Source organism: Callithrix jacchus, chromosome 17 (assembly GCF_049354715.1).
Source record: "Callithrix jacchus isolate 240 chromosome 17, calJac240_pri, whole genome shotgun sequence".
NCBI lineage: Eukaryota > Metazoa > Chordata > Mammalia > Primates > Cebidae > Callithrix > Callithrix jacchus.
In genome coordinates, this window is record NC_133518.1 from 27,427,801 (window position 1) to 27,442,668 (window position 14,868).

The window sequence follows — 14,868 nt, forward strand, 5'->3', positions numbered from 1 at the left end:
AGCTCTAACTTAGCTAAGCAATAAAGGGGACATTCAGTCAATTCAGGAGCCCCCATCTAGGGGTTCCCACAACGTGGTTGCCATCCCAGGTGGAAATCTGGTCCCTAATTACATCTGGGCAACAAAGTGCTCCAATGTGAGTCAAGACATAAAGAACTAAAATGGCACTGCAGTGAAAAGGCTGAGAAAAAAATGTCTATGAAATAGTCATCTATTTTGTCATTAGAGAATAGAGTTCTTCTGCCATCTAAGAACTTCAGTATTCTGAATCTACTAATTTTTGAAAATAAGGTCAACTAATTAATTTTTACAATATTCCTTTTGGATCTAAACAATGAACTTTGACTTTAAAGCCTTAAAACTGATTTAAAATACCTAAAAAGCAAAATAGAAGAAGAATAATGTTCTTCTATTTTTTATGTGTGTGTGTGTGTGTGTGTGTGTGTGTGTGTGTGTGTGTGTATCTATATCTATATTTAACTGGCTCAATATTATAGACCCCCATAAAATCTTTTATTCAATATGAATCACTCAAACTTTTATTCATAACTTTGGTGATTTCTAAATAGTGCTTAATAGTTCGCTTTTTGCCAAATTCAGATTACATGTTATATTAAAATCCTAATTAAAGCAACTTGATAAGGAAGTAGAAAATGAGGTGAGGGGAGAGCACCCAATGTTTTAAATGAGCTTATTAATTCAATAGGTTTAATAATCAAAAATCCATCTGTTTTGCATGTCAATGTAGAAGTGCTACTGGTTCCAGTTGAGGAAATAATGAAAATAAATAGTGACCTGAATAAAAGTTAACTGCATGCATGTTTAGACCCATGGTATGGGCTTATTTTGGATAAATTTTATTTAAATGGACTATCTCAGGTAAATGAAAGAATGATAGAAACACACATTTATTTAACAGTATCCTTACAAGAATAGAGCAGATTTTTAGAACTGGAATTGATAACCTCTTGTACTTATATGTGTGACCCCTTTTACATGCGACTTATTATCCTCAAGCAAATGGCTCACTTTCAGACTATCTATCCAAGAATAATGTTGCTCAGCTTTGCTCATCCATAATTTTCTCATTTTCTCTATTGATCTTGCATGATCTCCATACCCACTGAAAAACTGGAGGGGAAAAGGAAGAGAAAGAAAAAACACTGTGCAAAAAGAAAAGCCATGAAGTCACTACACACTGAAGAGAACCATTTCTGCCACAATTACTTGCTTACCTCATCTTCTCTAGTCTTAGCTTCCTCACCTAAAAGAAATAGTACAAAATAACCTTTTAGCTTCTATAAGACCTCACAGTCACCTCTGAAAGTTATAAATCAGATAAATCAAAACTCACATAAAAAAAGCATTTCCAGTACAAATACACAGAGTAAGAATTCAGCTCAGTAAAACTAGAGCTCTGTAGGGAAGCAAGCAGAAGCTCACCAAGCAAGCAATAGCATGAATGCTATTGTTCTGTTCCTTTTAGTGCGTTTAATTATAACTCTTTAAGAGCATGGTAACATGGCAAAATAGTAGGTACATCTATCAGTTTAAAAATACTTAAAAATAATATTTAAAAATAATTTTTCATTTAAATAATATACATTATGAAACTTATTTTCATATAATTTAGAATCAAATTAAAACTACAGTGAGTATAATACTCACTTTATAGATGAGGATACTGAGACTCAGGCTGATTCAGAGCTCTTTCCATGCTATCTCTAATTTGTCTTTAATGCCACCTCTTAAAATTTCAAATAGTTTCTACATGGTAGAAATGAGAATTAAGTGAGGAGTGATTATGATCAAGCTTACAGCTCAATCTATAAGTTGAAAATGAGTAAGACTGCATGTATATCCAGTTTCCTTGACAAAGTAGGCTCTGGCTTAGCATGCTTGCTAAAATTCTGGGTTATAAACTGTAAGTACTGTGTTTATGGGAGAATACACCCATGTCCAGATGGACACAGAAGGGCCTCCAAGGAAATGTCTTTAAGTAAAAACCTAAAAGATTAATTAGAGATTACAAGTGGGAAAGAAGTATATTTTGAGCAGAGGCAACCAACCACACGTTCAATGGTCCTTAGGTAAAACTATTTAAACACTACAAGTATGACTGGGATTGCAAAGATGCAATTGAAAAGGCAGGAAGGAGTCAGATCACAAAGGACTTAAGGTCTTGTCAACATTTTGCATTTGATTCTAAACCACTGAAATAAGGGAGGTGCTATCAGATTTGCATTTTGCATCGCATTTTGGCTACCATGTGAAGAAAAAATGAGAGAAAACACCAGAAAAAAAACATTAAAAATGTCCACTATAACTTGGAAATGACTATTTTTCTTCTGCAATATTCACAACACATTCTGAGCCTGACAAAACAATGTATGGCAGTAAACAGCACAGTTATGAACTTACACTAAGTTCAAGTATGTTATTTAGCTGGTACGGTATGTTGGTTCACCAAATACTGAGGTGATAAACCAAAAATAACAATGTTTATGTAATTAAATTTGTTTTAAGAAATTTAGGAGTATTATGCACATTTAGCAGAATCTTTATAAGCTAGAAAAAAGTTATCAATAAATTCATCACTACTGATATAAGGCACATGGCTAAATATTTCACAGCGCCTCATTACAAATGTGTTACACACTTAACAAAAATTGTGCCAGAAAGTGTTAAGTACTTAAGAAGACAAGACACTACATAAAAATCAAAAATTAGAGTTACAATTATGTGACAACTCCACATCTCTTTGTCTCTCATAGACTATATAATTAAAAGGTAATTGAATACTTTTCCAGAGAACCTCTTTTTCTGCCAGTGTTAGATATATTAAACTCTTAGAGAGAGCAAAAGACAGTTCTTCCTAGTTACACATTGCCAAGGACAAAAGTCAGACTAATCAAAAGATTCCCACCAAGAACTCCGTGACATCAACTAACATTTCACTGATAATTCTGCAAAAGAATGTTCAGTATATACAGCCTTGATCTTTGTGAAATGGCTCGTCTGTCAGGAATCTTTCATTTGCCATTCAAAATGACTAATCTAAAGGATGCTGCAAACTATGCAATGCAGATTTTTCACATCACGTTAATAATGTAATTTTCTAAGTCAAAACCAACTGATAGTGAAACACTATTTACACAAGTTTAGCCTCTGAATACTATTATTCTATAAAAGCATGTTGTGAAGGTAGATGATCTTTGAAATAATCTAAAAGAAAAAAATGTTTTAAATTTACTAGTTAGGATGCTTATAAATACATGGCATAATAATCAGTTTAGAAAAAATAAGGCTAAAACTAAACAATAAATAATCATTAAAGAGTCTTCGGTCATAGGTTAAAATATTCTTCTCACATAAATATTTACATAATTTCATCCCTACCATCCTAGTAAAGTACTACGCTCTAATAAGAACTATCCTAATCTTCACTCAGCAATATTTTCAGGCTGATATTATTATTCTCATTTCCTTGAATAATATCCATACTCCAGGGCCATTTACTTTCTCATATTCAATATCATGCATGCTTGTATCAAGGTTCCTTTCTTCATATCCTGTCACAGTATCAATCACTGCCTCCTGTCCACTCAATCCACTTTTGATTTATCAGCCGCCGTCTTTCTGGACTCCATAACTCGACCCAAACCATTTTAACAAGACATTGACAAATAGCACCCAGAATCACTTCAACCTGTTCCACTTAGTAAACTAAGAAACAGTAACTGTGACATCTCTGCATAAGTATTCCATTCTATTCCCCAGACTGATGTATATTAATGAGAAGATGGTATTTGAAATGCTTCTTCCACATCAGCATCTAATATGATCAAATTAGGAAATGGGATGATTTATTAAATTTTGTAGAGCTGAAATATTTCTTTATATCGCTATATGTGTGGTTTCAGAAAGTGAGCTGTTGCTTTCAATTTTTCTACTGAAGATGTGCCTGCATTTCACAGACGAATTATTGTCTTTAAAAAGATTGCAAGAAGCCAAAATGTTATTAAGCAAATGCTCAGTAAAACAAACTAAATCAGTTTTAAAATTCCTAATTTAATGTAAATCTTGGTTGTTTCACTGAAATTCAGTTTGTGATCTTATTTAGTCATATTTGCATCGTACTGTCTTGCTGTAGGACAGTTTTAAATTTATAGCATTACCAAGCAGCTTCACTTCTTGACTTTTAAGATATGTCCTCAATAAAATAAATAATTGCTCTCCAAGCATATGTTTTGTTCTCATTTTCAGATACAAGACAAAATAAAGATCAATAGGTTAATAAAAGAATAAAATAAAAATAGAAAATCAACTGGATCATTTGTATAATTTTCATAATTAGATGTTATAATGTTTTCATTAAAGTGATCCCCAATTTAAAATTCAGTAACTGCTTCATGCATAGTTAAAACTTTAAATGATAGTTTTTCATATTACATTCACAATAAAAACAAAATGAGTTGGAATAAATGTAATAGAAATTCTTGTCTTAACTTCATCTTCTATTTTCCAGATATCCATATATTCCAGAAGTCAAACTCTACTCATCTCAAAACTAAAGGATTTCCAAGAACAAAACTACATTTAAGTCTATTTCTAGGCTGACCCCAACATACAGGGCCTCTGCACTCAACCCCATTTTCTAATGGAGTTGCCAAAGATTTCTTCCTGTTCATGGACAAATTAAAGGATTACAAATAAATGAATTCTGAAGGGGACCTAACTTTGTTCATTGATTAGAAAATAGCTGTAAAATTTAATAGTGAAATACAATGAGAGTAATGTATGAGAAAAGAAAAAAACTACAAAAACAAGCAAAGAACAGCTCATCTAGTATAAAATTAATTGTGATTCTCATATATTTACTACTTAGATATTACATGAATAAGAATCATGTGGTCACTTTCACATGAAGTAGAACAGCAATCTTACAATTTTAAAGAGGCGAATCTAATTTTTAGGTTCAAAAAACTCAGTATTTTTCAAGTTGAAGAAATAACATGAAGAGTTCTACATTGTTAATATGAAGTCCAATCTTTCTACTTAATAATCGAGAAAGGGATACTAGAAAAAGATCATCAGACATGCTGTCCTTTGTTCTTCAGATAAATAAAAGCATGGAGAAATGAGACACCGTTTTTCAAAGTCTGTTAAACAACTAAAATATGATAAAATAGAAGACAATTCACAAGTATACTCTAGTATGTAATAAAAGAAATAATAATTAAAATGATTTATTGGCCAGGCAGGGTGGCACGTATTTTAACTATAATCCCTGTCATTTGGGAGGCCAAGGTGGAGCAATTGCTTGAGCTCAGGAATTTGAGACAAGCCTGGGCAACATGATGAAACCCCATCTCCACAAAAAATACAAAAATTAGTTGGGTGTGGTGGCGTGCATCTGTAATACCAGCTACTCAGGAGGCTGAGGTAGGAGGATCCCTTGAGCATAGGAGGTAGAGGCTGCAGTGAGCCAAGATCATGCCACTGCACTCCAGCCTGGGTGACAGAGCAACACCTTGTATCAAACGAATAAATAAAATAAAATAACTACTTTTTTCTGAGACAGAATCTTGCTCTTTCACCCAGGCTAGAGTGCAGTGGCACAATCTTAGCTCACTGCAACCTGTACCTCCCAGGTTCAACCAATTCTCCTGCCTCAGCCTCCCAAGTAGCTGGGATTACAGGTGCCCACCACTGCGCCCGGCTAATCTGTGTATTTTTAGTACAGACAGGGTTTTACCATCTTGGCCAGGCTGGTCTTGAACTCCTGACCTCGTGATCCACCTGCCTCAGCCTTCCAAAGTGCTAGGATTACAGGCATGAGCCACCACACCTGGCCTAAAATAAAATAAAATGACTTCTTAAGAAAACAGTAACATTTATGCTGGCCTTTACAGTGTACAAAGTACTTTCAGTACATTATTTTACTAGATAAATGTATTTTCTAAAATTATGTTACTTTTTCAAATTAATAAATATTTGTTACTTGTTCTACTTCTAATACACTAACAACAATTTTCCTAATTTTCTCTAATATAAATAATTGATGTCTTCGCTAACACCCTTTAAACTTGTAGTCCACAGGTGTACAGTTTCAAGAAATCATCTGAGGCCACAATTATCTCATGTCACATTCACAAAATGTCTTCAATTTAATATCCTGAATCGAAAGCAAAATATGCCACTATGAAAGAAAAAATATTCATGCAGAAGAACGCAGAGAGTGAAGACCAACAGGAAATATTTGTCTGGGAGTACCTGGTTCATGAGTAAATGTGTCACTTTAAATCTTTCAATGCCACCCATACACAACGGGTATTTTAGATATGGTACTTTGTACCGCATTATTTCAATTCCACATTAGGCAATAAAATCAAGTTGACCATGGGGTCTTCAGTACACAGAAATAACAAAGTCGGACAAAGAAATCAATAGGTAAGTGACACAAAAAAGGATGAAAATGTATCCAAAAATAAACCATAATCATCCCACTAAAGAAAGAAAAACACTTTAACAAAAACCAAGTGATTGGTACTAAAAAATTCCCAGCAAACAAGAAATATGGCGGTATTCTTCTTCAGTCCCATAAAAGGCAACCACAATAAACTTAAAGTTAACATATACTTAAAAGAAAAACACTGAATACTGTCCTCCAAAGATAGGAAAAAAGGCAAATTTGCCCACTCTCATCACTTTTCTTCAGCATAGAAGTCCTAGATACTGCAATGAGCCGAGAAAACTACAGAAATGGCAAACAATTCTAACAAGATGCAAAACTCTCAGTTTTCAGGTAATTAATTATCTTCATGGAAAAAAGCTATCTTCAAAATATCTGCTAGAACTAGTAAGAGTAGAAAGGTTACAGGACACAAACTAAACATACAAAAGTAAGTAAAATATAAAAGGTACAAAACATATAATATAAAATACATACAAAATTACTTATATTTCTATACACAGGTTGAGCATCCCTAATCCAAAAATCCAAAACACTCCAAACTGTGAAACTATCTGAGTGTCAGCATGATGCCACAAGTGAAAAACCCCATATCGGACACCTTTGCTTTCTGTTGGTTTAATGTATGCAAACTTTGTTTTATACATAAAATGATTTAAAATACTATAAAACTGCATTCAGGCTATGTGTATAAAGTATACATGAAACATAAATTTTGTGTTTGGATTTGGGTGTTATCTCCAAGATATCTCATTATGTATATGTAAATATTACAAAATCTGAAAAAATCCAAAATCTAAAACACTTTAGGTCCCAAGTATTTCAGATAAGGAATATTCAACCTGTACTCGACAAATAATTGGAAAATAAAATGTTTAAAATAATTCCATTTTCATCAATGTCAAAAATGTAGAAATACATTTATCAAAATACGTGTGCTATAGACTGAATGTTTGTATCCTCAAAAAATCATATGCTTTAAATGCTAATGATCAATGTGATAATATTTGAAGATGGGTCCTTTGGGAGGTAATTAGGTCATGAGAGTGGAGCCCTCTTGATAGGACTCATTACCTTCTAAGAAGAGGTAAGAGAGAATTTGTTTCCTCTCTATGCTCTCCAAAATGTACCACAGCATGCAAGAAGAAGTCAGTCATCTGTCAACCTAAAAGGGGGGCTCATGCTGTCACCCCAATCTCTAAACTCCCAGGCTTCAGAATGGTAAGAAATATATTTATGTTGTTTAAGTCACACAGTATCTTGCCACAACTGCCCTGAATAAGACAATGTGTGAGACCTCTATACTGAAAACTACGTAATATTGTTGGGAGAAACTAAAGAAAAACCAAATAAATGAAGAGATACACCATGTTCATTAACTGAGACATTCTATGATGTCAGTTCTCCTATTCTACTGATTCAATAAACACCCAAAATCAAAATCCCAGAAAGCTTTTTGACAAAACTGTCAAGCTGATACTAAAACTTATATGAAAATGTAAGCAATAGCACCTGACTTTAAGACTTATTATAAAACCACAGAAATCAAAACTGTGTAAGGCTAGCGCAAAAACAGACAAAAGAATGGAACCAAATAAACAATCCAAAATAGAGTCACATTCATATAGTCAGTTGGTTTTCAACAGAGGTACTGAGACTACTCAGTAAGAAAATGGTGCTAGACCAGCCAGGCATGGTGGCTCACGTCTGTAATCCCAGTATTTTGGGAGGCCAAAGCAGGCAGATCATTTGAGACCAGGAGTTCAAGATCAGCCTGACCAACATGGTGAAACCCTGTCTCTAACTAAAAATACAAAAATTAGTTGGGTGTGGTGGTGGATGCCTATAATACCAGCTACTCAAGATCAGCCTGACCAACATGGTGAAACCCTGTCTCTAACTAAAAATACAAAAATTAGTTGGGTGTGGTGGTGGATGCCTATAATACCAGCTACTCAGAAGGCTGAAGCACAAGAATTCCTTGAACCCAGGAGGCAGAGGTTGCAATGACCAAGATTGTGCTACTGTACTCTAGCCCTGAGCAATAGAGTGAGACAAAAGAAAGAAAAGAAAAGAAAAGAAAGAAAAAAAGAAAGAGAGAAAGAAAAAGAAAGAAAGAGAAAATGGTACTAGGCCTCCATATGAAGGAAATAATTGAACCTAATCCCCTATCTCATACCATATACCAAAATTAATTCGAATCATCAGGCAAACCCCAAAGTAACTGCTGCAGAAAAAAACAACTGAGAGATGCTAAAGTAAGTGAAGAGTTGAGAAGTGTAGAATATCTATAGTCAGAAAATATCTCTCCCAAGATTATCTTTCAACTACAAAAGAAAAGACAGTAACTTCACAGGTGAAACCTGGCGCCCTATCTACATGATCAAGGTTAACATCACTAGTGACATAGCAGTATCACAGACCCCTTTATATTATAAGAAGGACACAATGTCATTTCTCTCATATTCTTGCCAAAAATGCATAGCTTACTCTTATCATGAGAAAAGATCACACAAACTCAGGCTGAGGGACAATCTACAAAATGAATGCCATTATTCCTCAAAAGTGCCAGTGTCATGAAAGACAAGCATAGACTTGTTTTTGTACAAGTCTTTGGATGAGGAACTCTCACAGACTGGAGGAAACTAAGGAGATATTTACAACTAAATGCAACATAAAATCCTGGATTGGATCCTCGGGCAGAAAAAGAACATTATGAGAAAACTGATAAAATTTATAGTCTAGTACTAGAAATGTACCAGTGTTAATCTCCTGCTTTTGATTATTGTACCAACTGAGGTGATATGAAGTATACAAGAAAATTTTGTATTTTTTTTTTTTTGAAACGGAGTTTCGCTCTTGTTGCCCAGGCTGGAGTGCAATGGCGCGATCTCGGCTTACCGCAACCTCCGCCTCCTGGGTTCAGGCAATTCTCCTGCCTCAGCCTCCTGAGCAGCTGGGATTACAGGCACGTGCCACCGTGCCCAGATAATTTTTTGTATTTTTACTAGAGACGGGATTTCACCATGTTGACCAGAATGGTCTCGATCTCTTGACCTCGTGATCCACCCGCCTCGGCCTCCCAAAGTGCTGGGATTACAGGCTTGAGCCACCACGCCCGGCCAAAATTTTGTATTATTTTTTTACAATTTTTCTGTTAGTCTAAAATTAGTTTAAAATAAAAGTTAGAAAAAGCCTGTAAGAAACAAAAAAAAAGTTAATTTGAGAATGATGATGGCAAGATGACAGAATAGGAAGTCCCAGCCCTCATTCCACCAGAAAGACACTGATAAAACAATAATATACAAACCAAATACCTGTATAGAACTTAAAAAAACAGTTAAGAAGTTACAGTCTTCCAGGCAAGCTCAAAGCCAAGTACAGCCTCAGTGAAACAGGTAAGAAGAACCATTTTCCTTTGCCTGCCCCTCTAGCTCAGCTCATAGCTTTTGGGGTAAGGGATGAGGAAAAAAGAAACATGGAATGTTAACATTCTGACTTTTCTGAGGGCTATCCAAGGGATGCATTTCTGTCTTGCCTGGAACACTAATGGAAACAGCATAGGTTAGATTTCTGGGTGCCAACAAAAGCAAAAGAGAACAGAAACAGATTGCTGTAGCACCACAGAGCCAGCAGTACCAAAGACAGAGACTGGGATGACTCAGCACCATTGGGAAAAGACATCCAACTTGTTGTTTCTTCGTCAGAAGTAAGAGAGAAGAGTGAAGTACATGCTTCAAATATTCAGGCATTTTGGAGAGCTACCAGAGGGAATGATACCTCTCACCTGCTAAAGGGTGCTGAAGAGGGAACTGGCATACATTGAAAAAGGTTGATTGGTGAAGGACTTTCCCCATAAGAAGCCAGTCCATAAAGACAGGAAAGGCAGCTGTTTTTTTAAGCTGCATAAACCTCAGCCAAATAATAATAATAATCACAAGGCAGCCAAAGAAAGAAGGAAACCTATCCCAAGCAAAGGAACAAATAATTCCCAGAAACCAACCTCAAAGAAACTGAGATCTGTAAATTATCTGACAAAGAAATTAAAATAGTTGTCTTAAAATTCAGTGATTCAAAAAAGAACACAGACAGACAACTAAACAAAGTCAAGAAAATGAAGTATAAACAAAAACAAGACTACCAACAAAGATATAAATTATATTTAAAAAAAAAAGCAAAAATGCTAGCACAAAATAATACAATAACTGAATTGAAAAATTCACTAGAGAAGTTCAATACCAAATGTAGTCAAGCAGAAGAACAAAATCAGAAAACATAAAGAAAGGTCAATTTAAAATTATTGAGTCAGGAAAGCAAAAAGGAAAAAGAACAAACAAAAGTGAAGGAAACAGAAGGGTCTATAAGATATCATTAAGCAAACCATATACAAGGGAGTTTTCATAAGATTTCAGCAATTTTGCAGTGAAAACATTACAAGCCGGAAAGGAATTGAGTGATATATCCAAAGTGCTAAAAAACAAACAAACAAATAAAAAACTGTCAGTTAAGAACACTATATCCAGCAAAATTGTTCTACAATAACAAAAGACAAATCAAATCTTTCCCAGATAAACAAAAGCTAAGGGAGTTCTTCACTACCAGACCTGCCTTACAAGAAATACTAAAAGGAGTCCTGCAAGTGGAAATAACACAACACTAGATAGCAACACAAAAGTACAGAAAAACATAAAGCTCACTGGTAAAGGTAAATATATACACAAGTACAGAGTACAGTAACACTGTAATGGTGTAATATAAAACATTTTAAATTCATATACAGAATTGAAAAGACAACAGCATAAAAAATAACAGTAACTATAAACTATATTAATGGATACAATAAGATATAAACTGTGATCTCAATAACATAAAATAGGAGTGGAGAAATATACAAGAGTAGTATTTTTGTATACAATCAAAGGTTATTATCAACTTAAAATAGATAATGTTGTATGTAAGCCTCATGGCAACCACAAAGAAAATACCTATAGAACATATACAAAATAAAATGAGAAAAAAAAATCAAAGCATGTCAATACAAAAATCAATAAAACAAAAAGGAAAGCGGCAGGAGACACAAGACGAAATAGCTACAAGGCAGAAAACGATGAACAAAACGGAAACTGTAAGTCCTTCCCCATGGGTAATTACTGTAAATGTAACTGGATTAAACTCCCCAAACAAAACACACAGAGTAGCTGAATGGATTTTTCAAAACCCACACTCATACACACAAGATACAATTACAGTGTATGCTGTTTATGAAAGATGTGCCTTAGATGTAAACACACACATATACTAAAAAAGATGGAAAAAGATAATCCATGCAAATGGTACCAACAAAGAGAAGTAGCCATACTTATATCAGACAAAATAGACTTAAAGACTGTCACAAGAGAAAAAGATAATTATATAATGATAAATGGGTCATTATTCTGGAACATATAACAATTATAAATAAATATATGCACCTACCACCAGAGCACCCAAATATATAAAGCAAACATTGCCAAAATGGAAGAGAGAAATATTTAGCAACACAGTAACAATAGGGTATTTCACTACTCCACTTTCAATATGGATTGAAAAGTAAGACATCAGATAAGAGGACTTGAACAACACTACAGGTGAATTAGACCTAACAAACATACACAGAATACTCCACATAACAGCAGCAAAATATGTATTCTTCTCAAGCATACATGGAACATTCTCCAGGACAGATTTCATGTTAGGCCACAAAACAAGTCTTAACAAATTTAATAAGACTGAAATCATAGCAAGTATCTTTTCAAAACAGAAAGAACTGAAACTAGAAATTAATAGCAGTAGGAAAATCAGAAAATCCACAAATATGCAGAAATTGCACACTCTTGAACAACCAAATATATCAAAGAAGAAATCATAAGAGAAATTAGAAAATAGCTTTTAGACAAATGAAAACACAAACACACATGGTAAAACTTAAGAAAAACAGCAAAAGCAATATTGAGAGTAAAGTTTACCATGAACACCTACATTTAAGAAATAAAGAAAAATCTCATATCGATCTAACTTTATGGTTCAAGGAACTAAAGAAGAACAAATTAAACCAAAAATTAGCCAAAGGAAGAAAATAAAAATGATTTCAGAAAAAAATAAATGAAATAGAGAATACAAAAAGAGAAAAACTTCAGGAAAAAAAATCAATAAAACTAAGAGTTTTTTGAAAAAACAACACAAAATTAACAAGAACTTAGCTGGATTAAGAAAAAATGAGGCCAAGCAAGCTAGCTCGTACCTATAATCTCAGTACTTTGGGAGAACAAGGTAGGACGACCAGTTGAGGCCAGGAGTTGGAGACTAGCCTGGGCAATATGGTGAGACTGACCTCTACAAAATATATTTTAAAAAATCAGCCAGGCCTGGTGGCGTATGCTTATAGTCCTAGTCACTTAGGAAAGTGAGGCAAGAGCAGTTTGAGGCTGCAGAGAGCTGACTGCACCAGTACACCCAAGCCTGGGTAACAGAGCAACATTTTTAAACCAAAAAAGAGAAAAAGAAGAAAAAAATACCAGAAGCTTAATAACTAAAATCAGAAATGAAATAGCAGACATTAAAATTGATGCCACAAAAATCAATAAGATTAGAAAAGACTACTAAGAACGCTAATAAACTGGATAACCTAGAAGAAATGGATGAATTCCTAGAAACATAGCACCTATCAAGACTGAATCATGAAGAAAAAGAAAATCTTAACAGACCTATAATTAATAAGGGGATTGAATCAGTAAGCAAAAACCTTCTAACAAAGACAAGCCCAGGAGCAGACAGCTTCACTGCAGAATTCCACCAAACATTTAAAAAGAAATTCCATTTGACCTAGCAATCCCATTATTGGGTATATATCCAAAGGATTATAAATCATTGTTACAATGAACAGTGTTCATAGCAACACTGTTTACAACAGCAAAGACCTGGAACCAACCCAAATGCCCATCGACCATAGACTGGACAAGGAAAATGTGACACATATACACCATGGAATACTATGCAGCCATAAAAAATGAGTTCGTGTCCTTTGTAGGGACACAGATGAATCTGGAAACCATCATTCTCAGCAAACTGACACAAGAACAGAAAATCAAACACCACATGTTCTCACTCATAGGCAGATGATGAACGATGAGAACACATGGACACAAGGAGGTGAGCATCACACACTGGGGTCTGTTGTGGGGGGCCAAGGGAGGGACAGCAGGGTGGTGGGGAAGTTGGGGAGAGATAACATAGGGAGAAATGCCAGATGTAGGTGATAGGGGGATGGAGGCAGCAAACCATATTGCCATATGTGTACCTATGCAACAATCCTGCACAATCTGCACATGTACCCCAGAACTTAAAGTACAATTTTTAAAAAAAAGGAATTAATGTCAATCCTTTTCAATATCTTCCAAGAAACTGAAAAGGAGGGAGCACTTCCAAACTCATTTTATGAGGTCAGCATTACTCTGATACCAAAGCCAGACAAATATATTATGAGAAAATTACAAGCCAAAAATCCATGATGAATACTGATGCAAAAATCCTTAACAAATTCTAGTAAACTCATGTCTGGGGAACACACATGCTACCACCACCGGGCCAAAAAAAAAACCCAATGTAGCCTACTGGACAACGAGAAACCACGTACACACCAGCGAACAGCCAGAACCAAATGCAAGATATATGAGTGAGGCCACACTGGATCATCCAAGCTATCAGATGACTACAACTTATCAAGCTATCAGATGACTACAACTGCAAAAGTGACCCCAGGTGAGAAAAAATAAGTACCAGTTAAGCTCAGTCAAAATTATGTTATCATGAGAAAATAAATGATTGTTGCATTACAATTTGGGAATAATTTGTTACAAAGCAATAAATACTTAATAATGCATACCTTCTTGTTCTGCTTTTTGACCTAGACCTCTGAACTCTATAGGATTTCCCTCGACCCCTTGAACGACTTCGACTTCGTTTCCTTCTAGAGCCATAAGAAGAGCTACTGCTTGATCGATGCCTGCGTCTGAAATAAAATATAATCAAAGATAATTGCTATAAAAATTTTTATTACAAGCATTAAGGGAAAACCTTCTAGATGCTAAAGAATAATCTCATTTTTACTGTCTCACTCTTTCCAGAAGCAAATAAAGATAATTTAAAATGTTATTTATCTTGAACAGTCAGATGACTGATACATAACTTAGTGATTGGATCAGCTACTAATTAAGGTATTATGGGTCTTAGAATCTTTCCAAATATCATCAGATTACATAATATGAAAACTAAACGAAGGCTAGGCTCAATAGCTCATGCCTATAATCCCAACACGTTGGGAGGACAAGGCAGGAGAATCACTTGAGGCCAGGAAT

The 14,868-nt window shown here is 34.7% G+C and overlaps 1 protein-coding gene across 1 annotated transcript in view; it reads right to left on the reverse strand.

Moving 5' to 3' along the window:
• RSRC1 (arginine and serine rich coiled-coil 1) overlaps positions 1-14,868 on the reverse strand; it is a 459,685-nt gene that overhangs the window by 427,165 nt on the left and 17,652 nt on the right. The window contains exon 4 of the mRNA XM_035278262.3: positions 14,397-14,522. Coding sequence (XP_035134153.2) covers positions 14,397-14,522 — 126 coding nt within the window. The remainder of the gene's footprint in view (positions 1-14,396; positions 14,523-14,868) is intronic.